The 16,143-nt window shown below is 40.4% G+C and overlaps 3 protein-coding genes across 16 annotated transcripts in view; 2 read left to right on the top strand and 1 right to left on the bottom strand.

Moving 5' to 3' along the window:
- On the top strand, positions 1-5,093 carry crebzf (CREB/ATF bZIP transcription factor). Of its 6 annotated transcripts, none has more exons than XR_008388101.1 (5): positions 2-234; positions 823-1,619; positions 1,798-1,870; positions 2,308-2,378; positions 2,788-5,093. XR_008388101.1 is itself a non-coding variant. In XM_053645062.1 (4 exons), the coding sequence occupies exons 2-3, from the start codon at positions 862-864 to the stop codon at positions 1,853-1,855; spliced, it is 816 nt and encodes a 271-aa protein (XP_053501037.1). In that variant the 5' UTR covers positions 1-234; positions 823-861; the 3' UTR covers positions 1,856-1,870; positions 2,230-2,713. The 6 variants fall into 6 exon arrangements, 3 of the variants coding, with proteins under 3 accessions (XP_053501037.1, XP_053501036.1, XP_053501038.1); XR_008388100.1 differs by having other exon boundaries at positions 2,785-5,093; XM_053645062.1 differs by lacking the exon at positions 2,788-5,093 and having other exon boundaries at positions 1-234; positions 2,230-2,713.
- Positions 5,094-5,524: 431 nt separating this feature from the next.
- On the bottom strand, positions 5,525-7,496 carry tmem126a (transmembrane protein 126A). The gene is made up of 5 exons (XM_053645068.1): positions 7,378-7,496; positions 7,040-7,141; positions 6,745-6,938; positions 6,543-6,657; positions 5,525-5,892 (listed from the first exon to the last, which is right to left on the bottom strand). The coding sequence occupies exons 2-5, from the start codon at positions 7,135-7,137 to the stop codon at positions 5,694-5,696; spliced, it is 606 nt and encodes a 201-aa protein (XP_053501043.1). The 5' UTR covers positions 7,138-7,141; positions 7,378-7,496; the 3' UTR covers positions 5,525-5,693.
- A 286-nt stretch (positions 7,497-7,782) lies between these two features.
- The window catches only part of dlg2 (discs, large homolog 2 (Drosophila)), a 287,192-nt gene continuing 278,831 nt past the window's right edge, over positions 7,783-16,143 (top strand). For 6 of the 9 annotated variants that reach the window (XM_053645030.1, XM_053645036.1, XM_053645022.1 and 3 more), the window contains exons 1-2: positions 7,784-9,071; positions 12,815-12,946. In XM_053645030.1, coding sequence (XP_053501005.1) covers positions 9,053-9,071; positions 12,815-12,946 — 151 coding nt within the window. In that variant the 5' untranslated portion in view covers positions 7,784-9,052. Of the gene's footprint in view, positions 9,072-12,814; positions 12,947-16,143 lie in introns of all 9 variants that reach the window. The other 3 variants (XM_053645021.1, XM_053645023.1, XM_053645024.1) reach the window with 3 other exon arrangements.

Below are 16,143 nucleotides of genomic sequence, written 5' to 3'. Positions count from 1 at the left end.
TCATTCCAGTTCAACTCGCAGTACTTAAATCTCGCGAGATCTCCTGTCGCGCCATTTCAGGCCCGAGCGCACACATCGCATTGTTGCTTGGAGTGTCGCCACGGCTACGGTTGTAGGGCCAGAGTTTTTGTTTTGTATATATTTTTTTTAACTTTCTTACACATTACGCGGTGTTTTGAGATTTTTTTTTTTATGTTCTACGCTTTGAAGCAGGTGTGATATACACCGTTGAGGGTGAGTAAATGAGTGAAGCGTAAAAAATGGCGTTTTCCGTCTCGCTAAAAATGCTGTATCACTCCAATAATGGCGTCGGCACGCGGCCTACAGTAACAACGTCAGCGTAAACAACTAGCCAGCTAAAAAAAAGTAGCCATTTTTTGGCTTAATTAACTGCAACTTCAGGTTGTTCTCTATTTACATAACTTACTTATAAATCCTTGTTGAAATGTTTAGTAGGAGTCGGCTAGCTGTTGTTGGCTTGAGGAAGATGTAGTTAGCTTTAAGCTAATCACGGTATCGACACAGTTCAGGGTTATAAACTCCCTGTTCGAGGGAAATGCTTGGAAAGTGTAGTACTCAGAACGCGTTACGTGCGTGTTTATTTCGCGTGTTATTTACGGTTTTTGTTTGCCGTTTGAGGTTTGTAAATTTTACGTGCTAGCTAGAAATCATCGTGGCCTGTTAAGAAGGCATTGTTAATACTACAATAGCTCGTAGCTAGTTAACTTCAAATACCAGTTCGTTCTACAAACCACTGCTGACAGCCATGTGCATTTTATAAACATGAACGTGATTAGTGACTAAATATGTTTGGTTTTTCAGGCTATAATTCTGCAGAATCAGACCAATCAGGAATCCCTAATGGTGACCAGAAAAAGAGGAAGACTTGAGAGTAAAGGTGTGGACACCATGTGCTCAAGCCCTTCTGAGGAATGTGACCTCGCCTTACAAATGTCTTCTGAAGGTGCAATCCAGCACTCCTCACCAGAGAGTGATTCGAACGACTGGGGGCTAGATGAGCTCTTCACCTCTGATTTCAACTGGGCTTTAGAAGATGATGTGCTCTGTCCTTTCCAAGACATGGGAATGCAGGATCTAGGGTTAAGCGCGGAAGACAAGACTGATCAGGAATCCATATCCCACAGCAGAGGTTCGGCCCGGAGGCAGAAACTACAAGACCTTTCTGGGCGCAATGTGAATAAGAACGCACTGGCGGCAAGACTGAACCGGCTGAAGAAGAAAGAGTATTTGAATGGCTTGGAGCAGCGCGTTGGATCTCTGACCTCTGAGAACCGGCTTCTCAGGCAGGAGAACGGCAGCCTGAACAAAAGGGTGGAAGAACTTGAGAATGAGACTAGGTACTTGAGAGCCGTGTTGGCCAATGAGAGCATGTTGGCGCAGCTGTTGTCTAGATTGAGCGGTGTGAACGGCATGAAATTCTCTACCTCGCTTTTCCAGGCGTCCAGCGAGAACGACCACGATTACGCCATGCCAAGGAAGAAAGTGAAGGTGGAGGACAAGGCCGCGGCAGGCGGCGTCTGTCTGCATGTGGACAAGGACCACGTCTCTGTGGAGTTCTGCACTAAATGTGCAGAGAGTGCAAGCGCATCACTTAAAATGTAGGGTCAAGTATTTTGCCTTTTCAGCGTTTTCCCTGAGACTGAACTAATGTAATGAGCAGCGTGTTGGACATCACAGCAGTAGTTGTCTCGATGACAAATTAACTGTACAAATAGAGACATGGCATGTATATAAGAAACTGATTTGAATACAAGTTACTGCTAAACTTGTTGACAGTTTTCTCCTAGGTGCTTGGTCTGCCATGTGGGGTGACTGGATCTCAGAGCATCCATGACTGCCAGAACCTATGGTAAGGATCAAGATGTTGAAGACTGCACAGAAATGAGTTTCTCCTGAGATGTGCTGGAGTGTTCTGAAAGTTCACGGCACAATATGAACATGGAAATACAGTTTCCTGTAATTGATGCTAACTGAACATGTTTGAATTAAACACTTTGGATCATGCTTATGACGCATGCAGTAGTTAGCACTCATCAACATCATAGAGGGCTAATTAGTCCTTTATTGTAAATTGTTTTAAAATGATGTAAATAGGTGATGCTTCACAAAGGGTGTTTGGTATACAGGCAATATAAATTGTAATTGGTATGGCCAAAGAGCTATGTGAAATTCCAGTCATTGATTTATTATAATTTTTTTTTTGTTCAGATGAAGCCCTTTGTGAAATGTCACTAATTTCCTGAAGAACATTTTTCATGGAGCCCCTTATTTTTTTTTATGCTAAAGTGGATTTGCTGTGGGGAAAGCTGAAGAAACGGGACCAGCAGCTTGCAACATGGCCTGGTAAATTAAAAAAGGTAGTACAAGAAGCAGTGTAAGTTAACGCTTTTACTGGTACTCCATCCTGTTGCATTTTGTTTGATATTAAAAAAAAAATGCACTATTTTAGTATCAGTGTATTGGCAGTTAAAGCTCCTGGCCTTTTGTGCCTACCAGCAAACCATTGCAGCAGAGTATGTGTTAAAGAATCAGCTTCATCTTCACAAACAGAACAACACAGATGATTTCTTTTGGGAAAGTGTGACCTGTATTTTGTTAGAAGTGCATTGTATACAAGTCAATGTGTTTTGAAATCCAAAGACTGTTTAGGATTTTGAATCAGTATCTGCAAATAAATCTTATTTTTTTTCAACGCATTTGTGTAATGTACACTGCTTTTATTTTGAACTATATTAACCATTCTCCTCTTCTCTTTTTAAACAGCAGTTTCTTCATTCTCCTCAAGTGTTATCCTCCCTCTTTTCTAAGTGGATAAAGAGTGGTAATCTTGCCTTTAAGGGACTGCAAACCACAAACCTTTTCCATGACAACATGCTATGTGGCCTTTATTCTGTGGGTTATGGAGGGGGAACCTTGCTTTCAAAGAGCTTGTGATGGTCCAGACATAGGGAGGGGCTTTCACACCTATACACTGCAAACATGATAATGAATCAGAGAAATTGATAGTTTTTTTTTATAATTTGGTTTGATACAGCATTTAATGTAACAAACCAAGAAACAAAAATTGGCTAAGCATTGGGGCTGAAAACTTGATTTGAATTTGTTGGTCAAATATAGTAATGGAAAGGGATGTAGAAGTTACAAGTCACCTGAGCACAAAGCTCACTCTAAAGTATGTGCAACAGTTCAATTTTATAAATTACTACAGGGTGTCCCAAAGTCCCCATACATGGGGGAATTAACACTTTTTTAGCTAATGTAACTTTATTTACAAAACATCCTCTACATGATTGACATTTCTTTGTAAAAACAGAGTCGTGGCTCCCCAGTTTGGGAACACTGGGGAGTGTGATGTGCTTGCCATGTTTCCATCTCAACCTTGGGACACCTTCCCGATCCAGACATGAGAATGATTTCAATAAATTCGTTCTTCTTTTGTCAAAGACATTCTTAAAGGTTATTTGGGGGTTATGAACTGGAGTATGAAACATTTTGTTGGTGTTTATTTCCCCTATGTATGGAGACTTCTGGGACATGCTATAGTTTAAAATGTGTAGTGTCACATCCAGCATTGTTTCCTTTTGTTGGTCCATATAGCCAGAGCATATTGATGTCTCTCATGCTACAGCTTTGTCCTTTTGGAACCTTTCGTTCCTCATGAGGTAGTTTGGCAGCTGGCATTTACAAAACTGCTGCAGGTGACCAAAAGTACTTGCCGTTTGGTTCCCTTTGGCCTGTTCAGAGTTTAATGGATTTGTCACTGATCAAAATGCAGTAGTTTGTATGAAACCAGGCTGTTTTGTTTAGACCGTCTCAGACCGGTTGTTCTGGTCTGCTCCCAAGTGTGATTTAACTGCTTAAGTGAAATACTGAGAGGGGGTTAAAGATCAGAGATCAGATTAAACATACAGAAGCACTATAGGTGAAAGCACTATTTAAGCACAATGTTAAATCTCCTCTTTCGTACTTTGTGGCAGTGGTTCCCTCTTTGTTCTCAACAGTTCAGGATGGTGTTAAAGCTACCCCTTAATATTTAGCAAAAAGAAAATATTCAAATGGATTTATAGAAGGGTGTTGTAAAGATGAATTAAACTTGTTTAAAAATGGCTTGCTTGCTAATCCACAGACGAGAGAAGTCTCTTGGCTTGTGTAAAACTGCATATAAAACAAACGCAAAATTTACTCTAGAATAATAAATTGCATGATGGGGTGCTTTCTGCTGTCACCCTCACTAATTGAGAGTATTCAGATATACAGATAGGAAACTTGGCCATTAGCACTTGTACTGTGAAACCAATGATGTAATAGGTTGTATGATTTTATTATTTCATATAGCCTGCATTTTGATGATAGGTTCGTATGCTCTATGGTGCACTAACATGTCTGTTGCATGGCCAGAACTAGATGCTTGAAATCGACATTAACATGCACACCAGTTTGCACACTCGAATGACTTAAAATCATTGAGGGGATTATGACTATACTACATGTACTGTTTTATGGAAACATGAATATTGGTAGGCATCACAAAATTCTCCAGTGGGTTTGAGAGTTCTATATCTTGTTTTTAAAATTCTTATTTTGGTTTTAGTGTGTCTGTTTTTTTTTTTGTTTTTTTTTTTTAAATTTGGTGAACAAAATTGCCTTTGCTGTGAAGGACACAAGATTCTCCTTCAGAATTGTCCAAAATATCAGATTTTAGATGTCTGTCCTTAAAAAAAAAAAAAAAAAAGTAGTAATGATTAAATATTAAGGATAATTGTTTTGAAGCCTCTGTGATGTTCAGGGAATGTTATCTGCACTTGTGTAGTGTAGTGTTTAGAGACTGAAGCACTGACAGTGCATCTTAGCAGGTGTGCAATGCTATAAGTAACTCTAGATTATATTAGTACAGATTCAATAGTCAAACCACTAGGTACAGAAATGAATAAAAGTTAACTTGGATCAATATAGACAATTATCATCAAAACCCTTAATATTTTTTGTTTATGCTTTCATACAAATTGGGAATATATGGTTGTAAAATTTAGATTATTTTCTTTAATAATAAAGATTCTTTTCATTCTATGATGCACTTTAGACAACAGCAACAGGTTACATGACAGTGTAGAGATGAAAGATTCATAATGAATTACAGTAGTGCTTGAAAGTTTGTGAATTTTAGAGTTTTCTATATTTCTGCATAAATATGACCTCAAACATCAGATTTTCATAAGTCCTCAAAGTAGGTCTTGATCTTTTTGTCTACTTTTAGGACTTCTATGACAAGCTGATGATGTTTTAGGTCATTTATGCAGGTATGTAGAAAACTAAAGGGTTCATAAACTTTCAAGCACCACTCTGTTACACAAATTCACACAACTTTTTCAAAACTTGTCTTCCATCTTTTGATTATATAAATGTAGTTCTGAAGTTCCCACTAGGAGCCATATGCATTGTTAAAAACTGTGGTATATAATTACAGCTCTTCTTGGGCTTTCTGTTAACTAGGCTTGTATATTGAGGGGGAAATGATGAGATCAGACTTTCAACCCAGTGCATTAGGCTTTAATAGCTTGTATCAAAAGCAAAAAAAAAAAAAAAGGGCAACAAACAGGATAGGTTTAGGTCTGTTTTCTAGAGACAGTGTAAACCCGGTATTTGAAAGTCCTGTGTTAAAGTGAAATATTGGCTTAATCATGCAGGTCCTCACTGTCAGATTCTGACAGTTTAAGCATCTTTAGATAGATCTCAAAGTGCTTGGAGCCTAAATATGTACCAAAAAGTGTCTGTAATAATAGTACAGCATACATTCTCCTCACAACAGGCTTGCTCAGGGTCATCCAGAAGCGCAAAATGTTCCCCTTCTCTGGCATTGGAGCACTGTTGTACCTGCAAAGCAAATAAGGAGGCATTTAATATGAATTAGGCCCAAACATTCATTAACATATCTTCAGTAACTACTCTGTCCTGGTCAGTGTTGTGCTGGATCTGGAGTCTATCCTGGGAGCACTGGGCAAAAGGTGGGGTGCCAGTTCATCTCCAGGATCATACACATTCACACTCCTTCGCAACTACGCACAGTTTAGTTTAGCCAATACATCTGCCGGAATGTTTTTGAACAGTAAGAACATGTTCAGAAACTCCACACAGACAGTAACCTGAGCTTGCAATCAAACCGGAGACTTGTGAGGCAGCAATGCTAGTCACTGCATCGCCATGCCACCCAGATTGTGTAACATGTAAATCAAAAATGAAAACATCACTCACCCATACAAGGAAAAGTACAGTACAGGTACCTTTATTTCTGAGTATGAATACACCTACTAGTGTGTTTTGAGGAGGAAACCAAAGGCCCTTACAGTACACAACTCGCTAGATGTTTAATTGTACGTGGTAGTGATAATGGTTCAGTGTTATTGACAGAAATGTTGCTATTTGAGACGTCTGCCTGCCAGAAGGTCATTGTTGGACCCTTCAATTGCTTAATATGTAAGACAGTCTGGACAGAAGTTTCTAAGAGATGAGTAAAATAAACGCACCTCGCTGCAAGCCCAGCATTGACTGGCAACGCCAACAAAATGGGGTATATTCCACCACCAGCTACACCTACTAAAGCGCCTCTTAGTAGAACACAGGTTGGGCAGTTGAGGTCACCTAGAAACACAACAACAAAATATATAACATCATCAGCAAACAGTTATTTATTATTATTTATGTCTTACCTTCACATTAAGCTCTTACCTGCTAATAAGGGATTGCTGACAGTTGCATTATATAATGCCACAGTTGTAAGAAAAGGAAGTACGGACATGGGGAGACCGGAAGTAAATCGTCCTTGTGTGACATTGAGCGCACGCCGATACAAACTGTTTGCAATCAGACCCGCCAGTCCAGCATTAGCACCCAAATAAACCGGGCCATATGCGAACAGCTTCCTGTTGAAAGACAGCTGATCAGATTAGGCTCAACTTGTAATAGGGCAATGATCCAAGAGGTCAGGGGGAGGACAGCTGGGGAACAGGTTCAGGCTTCCTACCTGTCAAAGTTTGGTAGCTTTTCAAATCTTTTGGACAGCATTTCCATGATCATGGCTCTGGACATTGGCTGCCCTTGACTGGTGTCTTTCAGCGACATTTTCCTACAGAACATTATCAAAAAGACATGATGCTGTATAGACGGATGCAAAAACAACCCCATCTATTACTAGCTAATGTACAGTTCATGATCTATGCCGATAAACAGAGGATGTTTGTTTACGTTAGATATTTTCCCATGACTGAGTTATATCTAGCTCATACATGATCAACAAAAAAACCTCTTGAATTAATTGTTATAACGCACGTTGTATCTGTGCCTCATTCCGTTATCACTTGCCTTGCAGTTGGTTCGCTATAACAATCAGTCGTTCTAATAACATTCCTTTTCCCCCATTCCGCTTCTTCAAACCGCACAGTGCGCCGCCATAACTAACCACATGTGACTGTGAACTTTCACATCGAGAGTCAGGAATGAAAACACGTCTTCCGATTGGTTGAGTTTTACGCACGCGGGTAAAGACGTCGCGCCCTATTGGCTGCTCGAACCTGCCAGTCACGGCTGGTGCGTAGTGACCCCGCCCCTGGTTGCTAAGGCGAAATCCGTGATGCTGCTGCTGCTGCTGCTGCTGAAATCGCTGCACTCGCCGTAGAGAGTCTACAATCCGAGCCGGACAGAGACGAAGCCAAAGAAAGACGGGACAAATGTAAAGTAAATCCTCACGACATGACTGGGCGTATTGAAGATAAGAGGTTTTTGCGCTAAAGAATTTGGGAGTTGAACAGTCTAGGTTGTTAATGTGCTAGCTTTAAACTTGCAGGTGTCTCCCGACAGGCGTCGCACCGACATGCCGCTGTGTGCTCGCTGAGATTAGCCGATCCCACCGACTAGCAGGATGCTTCAGTAATCCATCCATCCATCCATCCATCCATGCGGATGTTGTTTATTTTCACACACGCAATAATAATGTACGCAGCTACACATGCTCTCTTGCATTATATCCCTTTAGGTGATTGACATTAACATCCTCTGTCATGATGAGTGAATGTCAGTTTGGAGTATCTGCAGAGGCTGAGAGGAAAGTCCACTCTGACACAGACACTTCTCTTCTGCAGAATGCAATGGGTCCTGTTTTGATCTTGTATTTTGTGTGTGAAATGTTTATTACTCATACTGTAAGCCATAACTACTGACAGTTCAGGTGTTCTGGTGCCTTGAGCTTGGCATTAATCTGACCTGAATGGAACCTAAGCCATTTAAAACGAGTTTACATAACCCGCTGATTGGGGATAAGAGTGTCTGAGTTTACTACTTGTTAAAACTTCTCCATCCACTGGTCCAGATGATTTCTACAGGGCTGCATTAATGTTGTTTGAGAGTAAAAGTGAGTACAGCGCGAACCCGTCCACCCGGGACCGACCAGCACCGCTGCGCCTTTAATATTTCCTGGAGCTGGGATTGGTTTCCACTTTAAATCTCCTCTTATCAACTTATGACCCAGGAGGCTTCTCTGTCCGGACGCTCACAGCTCAAAGGAAACGCCTTATGGATGCAGCGATCGAGTGCATTTGTGCAGCACAAAGGTCCTGCACCGAAGTCACTTCTTTTATGAACTAGGACTTTTGGTGTGACGTGTTCCTCGCCTAAGAGTAGAGACAAGATGGACTGCTCCGTTTAAAATGCTTTACTCGAAACCCCTCCTAGCTGGATATTCCTGCATGCCGGTGTACAAATTCATCGCAGTCAAAGCGGACACACACGGAGTCACTCTGCGCTGATGGAGCTCAAGTTCTCGTGGACGTGATGACGACGACAACCGCCTCGAATCTATTGGATTTCAAATGTGCAAGCTGAGCTAAATGCCATCTAACGTGGCTGCACGAGCGCTGCTGCGAAACTGGCCGATAACTCAGTACTTTAAGGCTTTGCAACTGGCCCAAGACTTCCAAAGCCATCAAACCAATGAAGGGGAAACGTATGTGTTGCAGGTTCACCCGGATATAAAGAAGAAAGCATGCCTTTAAGAAAAAGAGGTGAGAGAAATAAATAAAACAACAAACAAACAAGATCACATTCGTGATTCATCATGTAAAACCTGGAAAACCTTAAAACATTGTCTTGGCAGTTTATCATAAAAGCCTGCCATTGTAAGCTACGTTTTGTCTGCATGCTAGTATTTGTTTTTTTTTTTTTTTTTTTTTTTCTCCATGATGATTAACTTCATAACCTCCAGTTAAGGTTTAATATTATGTACATTTGCAGCAATGGGTGTCAGAGTGTAATTATAGACTATAGTGTACATGCACTATGCAGTCCAGAGACTATAAATAGACTCCAGAATGGACCTCAAGTGTCATAAGCTTCATGTCTCGTATATCACGACTGTTTAATAGCCTATGCCAAAGGGGAAGTAAGTTTTTACAAAGCTTTTTTTTTGCCTGACTAAAAGACATTAGAGCACATAAGTGCCATCTGGTGAGCGAGCGAAGGCAATTGGATTTGCAGGGTAATAACGACTTCTGCTGAAACGCTGAATAACTTTTTACTCCGAGATTCCAGTGCTGTCTGACGTTAGTACTCGATAACGAAACGCAGCTTCTCTGAATGTCAGAAGGATACATGACCTGATTTTTAAAGAAAAGAAATAGTTCAATCACGTTGTGACAAATAAATCTTCACAGTTTATAGATTCTATCATCATTATGAAAGTGAAGTCAGAATTTTATTTAACTGTTGCATGTTATTTTTTTTTCTGGTGCTTGTTGCATTTTCATTCGAATTCATTTCGGCGGATGCTTTAATCCAAAGCTAATGACGATTGAGGTATAATGAAATCCACACATATGCTGTAGCAGTTTAACACCAAAACTCTCAGCTGTATTATTCAGTTAATCATTATTCAGTAGCTACTACTGATTATTCAGCCAGTCCCTCCAGGATTTTACATCACATTTATGGCATTTGGCAGACGCCCTTATCCAGAGTGACTTCCCAGCTGACAAAAAAAGGTCCCCAGGATGTCCCTTAAATGGCCTCTATGAACATCCCCCGAACATCCATGTGTAGGGTCCCCTTGACGTCCTACGGATGTTCAAGGGGACGTTCACAGGACGTCCAGCGGCCATTTGGGACGCATAGGGCAGGGGTTCCCAAACTTTTCCAGGGCAAGGCCCCCCAAATGGCATTAACATTTGACCGAGGCCCCCTTTTGGCAAGATGTCTTTAAAACACATTGAAAATACAGACTTCTGAATATATATACCCCTTTTTTATTAATAATTACATGTTACATCTTTACATTACATTATATTAGGAATTGATTGTGTGTGTGTGTGTGGTTGTCTGAGAGTGAGAATTTATTTTTCACACCAAATTGTTGAGGCCCCCCAGGCGCCCCCTGGCTCCCACTTTGAAAACCACTGGCTTAGGGGACTTTCGCTGAAATGAACACAGTCAGTAGTGTTATGGTTTGATATCCTCCAATGTCCTCGGAACGTCCGCCAGCGAACGTTATAAACCGGACCAAATGCGGACCTAAGTGGACATTCACAAGGTCCGGGGGACGTCCCCTATTTCCTGGGTTACATTTATCTCATTTATACAACTGAGCAGTTGAGGGTTAAGGGCCTTGCTCTAGGGCCCAACAGTGGCAGCTTGACAGTGCTGGGATTTTAACTCACGATCTTCCGAGCAGTAATCCGATGTCTTAGCCACTAAGCTACCACTGGATTGCAGAATTTAACGCAAAATCAAGCAAACTCAGCAATATTTGGAGGAACTTGCCATTTTAAAAAAATGACTGCAGATTTTCCATAGATTTAGGCAAAGACAAAGCCCTCTCGGTCGAACACAAGTACAGCTAAAAGGTCTCGTTTACCAACAAACATCATGTGCGAAACAATTTCGTGCAACTGCAATTTTGCAACTAGTTTTCTGCAAAAAAACCCAAAAGGCACAAAAACTCTAAAAAATGTAGCAAAATCAAGCATTTTTTTGGCCACAACAATCACAAAAAAATACTCCTTGAAATCCTGTATGGACTGATTGAGTAACTCTAGGAAATAGGAAAGGAGAAATGAAAATCTGGACTTGCTACAGGTCCTGGGCGTTTCCTGGGAGATTTAAAGAGGTAAACTAAACTGTAACAAGTTGCTCGGAAATAACTTTGAGGAAGTTGTAGGAAGAGCAAACAAACGCACACCTTTGAAGAATTAAGTGTGAAATGAAACACTTGGTGGCATGCTGTTGTAAGAAAATAACCAACGATGGGAGGTCCTGAAGTGCATTATTCCACTTATAGCCTACCTCTGTAATGATCCAGCGACTACAATTTTTAGTTTATTAATGTCCGACATTGTAGAACCCACCGCGTGTGTGTCTGTGTGTGTGAGAAGGACGACTCGGGAGACAGGCAAATTTTTTTAATTGAAATTTTTTTAAAGGAGCTTCTTACTTCCTTTTATTTTCGCAGACTTTCTGTTTCCTGCAAGCGCGTTTCAGTGTCTTCTGCTTCAACAAAAACAAACACTACGCCGCTCGCAGCTTGTTAAGTTCAAGTCTAACGCAAGTGTGTGTCGGCTCAGTCAGCTCCGTCTCTCTCTCTCTCTCGCTCTCTCTCTCTCTCTCTGGCTCACAGCGTTTCCTGAAAGGACGAACAGAGCACATAATAAACTGGCCGTAATCACACTCGGGTGAGAATCATCACGTGTTACCTGCCGGGTCAACCCGTCTCCTCTCCGTCCACAGCCGGCGTTCGACCACGCCCTCTCCGCCACATACACATCATACTTTTGACCTGTTTTTTAGTTACACTTAAAGTGCACCTATTATGATTTTTTCAAATATTACCTTTCATGTGGTGTGTTATGTAGCTGTTTGTGAATGTAAAAAGTCTGGAAAGTTTCAAAAATCACTGTGCACAACAAACGGAGTTATTGACTCCCAAAAGAAGGAACAGATTCTGAACAGCTGAAACGAGTCGTTAGTGATTCCAGACTATGTAGGTTTGTAACAAAAATCCCCGCCTCTGGTCTTCATTGGCTTGTCGCTGACAGACGGAGCTAAAACTCGTTATCGTAGTGGGCGTTTCCTTTTCGTTGCACGCTGACAGCGGTAGACCAATCACAACACACTGGGGCATCTGACCAATCAGAGCAGAGTATGTTCTCTGAAAGAAGGAGTTTAGAATGAATCCTTTAGAGCAGATCATCGAACGAGTCGTTTGTGACACTGCGGGGGAAAAGGTAATGCTGCAGTTTAAATTATGAGCATATTAAAGTGTTTGCATGTAAATCTATTGTACGAGACCTTTAAAACAAAATTAGGCACGTTTCAAAACCATAATAGGTGTGCTTTAATTCTATGGAACATCCCGAGACCACTTATATTACAGCAGCTATAAACACTCGTTCCCACATCCTGTGTTAGTAAGACAAACAATGCAACTGAGAAACTAGAAAGCTCTCAGAAAACATCACCCGATCGACAATTAGACTCCTTTGTCAAATGCCATTTTTATATCAGTTTATAATTACGATTAGAGTATGTTTAGCATCTGCCCTACAAGTCCTAGAAGAATACAAGTGAATGAGTTACTACAATATATATAGATATATATATATAAGTGATAATGGATTAGAACTTCTGACCAATCAGATTCATGAATTCACCAGCACTGTGGTATAAAGATGTTAACAGAGAACACTTGTCATGCAGAATAATAACAATAATCCCACTAGATCCCTGTGACATTAATGCTTGGCGACTGTTTTGGCAGATACGGCCCGAGCGTTAGGGCTGCTGGAGGATTACTGTTCCAAACTGAAGAAGCCAGAGGAGCAGCAGCTCAAAGCTGCCGTTCTGCGCGTGATGGGCATCTTCAGAAGCAGCCTCTTTCAGGCGCTCATAGGTGAGTATTCAGACTTGTTCAGTAAAGGAACACACACACACATACACACACACACACACACACACACACACACACACACTCTCTGAAACAGGAAACGTGATGCCAGGGTTTTATGTAACGGGTCTGAACAATTTTGCTGTATTACGTTGTGAAGTTTCTCACATTGATTTTGGTGTGCAGTTTCTACACGCTGCTTCCAGTAACACACAAGGTGTTTGCACAGGCTTTTTAAACGTGTTTATAATTGCTGACGTCATGTTTGCTCCAGGAACAGCTCGTTCATCCTTTCTGCAGATTTGGGCCTTTCCTGTGAAATAAAGTTATTTTTAGTCTCGCTGATATGGCAGAAGACATATTGCAGGGCCTCGTGTCTTTTTCACGTGTGCCTCGTAAGCTTTCTTTCACATTTGTTTTTGTGTGTTTAAAAACCTCAAAAATGAGTCTCTTAGCAATTGTACACGAGCTGGTTTCATATTTGCTTCTTTTTGTTGTTGTTGTTGATTAGGTTGTTCTTTCAAGGTCATTTGGAGTCGTGCACATTCGTGAGAAATCCTGGCAAAATTACCTAAACACCAAAATTGTGAAGTTTTTGTGATTTATTATTATTTTTTTCTTATAGAATTTTAATCTTCATTGATATGTTGAAATTATTTGTACTTGCTTATTGAAACAGGCTTAGCTAAACATACAAGAGAAAGACATTTATTTGCTCCAACCAGACATCGAGCATGCTATGTTTTACATATGCTACTTCTTTATCACAAGAAATAAACTACATGCACAGTTTGATAGGGCATAATAACTCATACCAGTTCAAAAGATTCCATCTCTCTTTATGAACTAGAACTACTACCATTGCTTTCCTTTCTCCCTCCGATGTCTTCGCATATCCTCGGAGCATATCCTCATTTTGTTGTAGCATTTCCTTTCGAGCTGGCTTTATTTCACATTATTTTAAAGCTAAATTCTAAAACGTATAGAAGAAGTTCTTTGATCGCACTATGATTTAAATAATGTTTATTATGTAATCCATCAGGTCCAATCAGAAGTTAAAATAACCAGAGTTATGAGAGAGGTTTTAATCCATCAAAGGCCTAATAATGACATTGAAATGTATTTCAGAGAGTGTGAGAGAGAGTGAAGTAACATTAAATCAGCATTTAAACATGATTATGTTGTAATAGTGCATGGAATATGTTATTATAACATATGCTCCAGCTTGTGTGAAATCACTGAGCACATATTTCTCACTCGCAGTTTGCGTCTGTTTCTTCCTAGCTCACGGATTTTGTTATCTGTCATTCCTTAGCACGTATCCACTATTATTGATAATGATATACATTATACATATGCACAGTGAAATTCTTTTCTTCGCATACCCCAGCATGTCAGGAAGATGGGGTCAGAGCATGGGGTCAGCCATGATACAGTGCCCCTAGAGCAGAGAGGGTTAAGGGCCTTGGGGGCAGTGGTGGCTTGGTGGTTAAGGCTCTGGGTTACTCATTGGAAGGTCGGGGGTTCCAGCACTGCCAAGCTGCCACTGTTGGGTCTTTGAGCAAGGCCCTTAACTCTCTCTGTTCCAGGGGTGACGCATCATGGCTGACCCTGCGCTCTGACCCTAGCTTCCTGACATGCTGGGGTATGCGAAGAAAAGAATTTCACTGTGCATATGTATATGGGATTAATAAAGACTCATTATCATTCATTATCATTGTTCAAGGGCCCAACAGTGGCAGCTTGGCAGTGCAGGGGCTTGAACCCCTGACTTTCTGATCAGTAACCCAGAGCTTTAACCGCTAAGCCACCACTGCCCCTTAAGCTTTATGAGCGGTCCATTGCAGAAGTTAGACAATTACAGAATATGTACTACTGATAAGACCACCTGTGTTAAGAAGATGCACCAATGTTCAAGGATATGTGTGTGTGTGTTCGTTTGCTACAAGACTTCCTTTATACTCGTATCCTAACAGATGGATGATCTGTAGAGTCTTTGTTTTGGAAGTGTATAAAATAGCATATCAAGATGGAGTCCAGCACTTGCTTTGCAAACCGGCTCGGCTCTTTTTGCTATGGGAATAAACATCTAATCTCTTTTTGCCATTGAACTCTGAAGTTTTCATTCTTACTGAAGAAGATTCCACGACAAATGCGGTTACTTTTGAGATTTTTCCGCTAAAACCCACAATTTATGCACTCAACCTTTTGGTTTGAATGATTAGATGTAAGAAAGAATAAGTGCACAATGTGAAGCACAATTTATTACTAAGTCCTTATATATATAAAAAAACTTTACACATTCTTGAAATCTTAAAACAAACAAAAAAAAAATCCAAAGGAAACAAAAAGATCAAATCCCCTAATTGCGCTTCTTTCTGTGGGATAAGATTTCCAGATATAAGTTTTGTTAAGTAAAGTTGCTGGACGATGTCTGTAGTAATTATGGTCGATTTGCACAGGAGAAGTGATTTTCTATTTAAATTACAGAGATGCCAGTGTCTTTACCGTCACACTTAAAGTCTAATGCACACTGCATACACCTTGTTTTAATACAATATCTGCCCTTTTATTTAGCTGCATCTTGGGATTGTGGTGGTGCAAGATGCGCTTGATCGTTAGTAGGTCACATGACCGTAACATGTACTGTATGTAGGACAAAACTGTCCTTGGAACTCAATAACTTACCTAAAAACCCTGAAAATATCACTTCTTTTAAATATCATAGCTTTTTTTTATTGTTCAGCACTTTAAACTTGGACAGTGTGCGGTTTTGTTTTGGTCTCGGTGGGAGAGAATAGGAAAGAGCACTTCTTTTAGTGTCTTTATACTGAAGAAAAAGTATAAATCAGCTTTTCCCACAGGATATGACGGCATATTTACCAACATGTAGGACTGAATTTGGACAGACGCAGTGCATAAAAAAAATACTGAGAATAACGTATTGAAACAGGATTAAAATCCCAAAGATACTCAAGTAATAATTACATTTACCCACCTCTACATCAGTACGTTTACATGGACAACAATAATCTATTATTAACCCGATTAAGACGATACTCTGATTAGGAACCTAGCATGTAAACAGTGATTATTGATGACCTTAATCCGACTAAAGTCATACTCGAAGTAAACACAAATTGGATTATGACGTGGAGTATTCCTGTTTTAGTCGCATTGCAGACACGTACACACCTTAATCA

Source organism: Ictalurus furcatus, chromosome 16 (assembly GCF_023375685.1).
Source record: "Ictalurus furcatus strain D&B chromosome 16, Billie_1.0, whole genome shotgun sequence".
In the NCBI taxonomy this organism is placed as follows: Eukaryota; Metazoa; Chordata; class Actinopteri; order Siluriformes; family Ictaluridae; genus Ictalurus; species Ictalurus furcatus.
The sequence above is the reverse complement of the archived record's forward strand: the minus strand, read 5'-3'. Positions and strand labels throughout refer to the sequence as shown.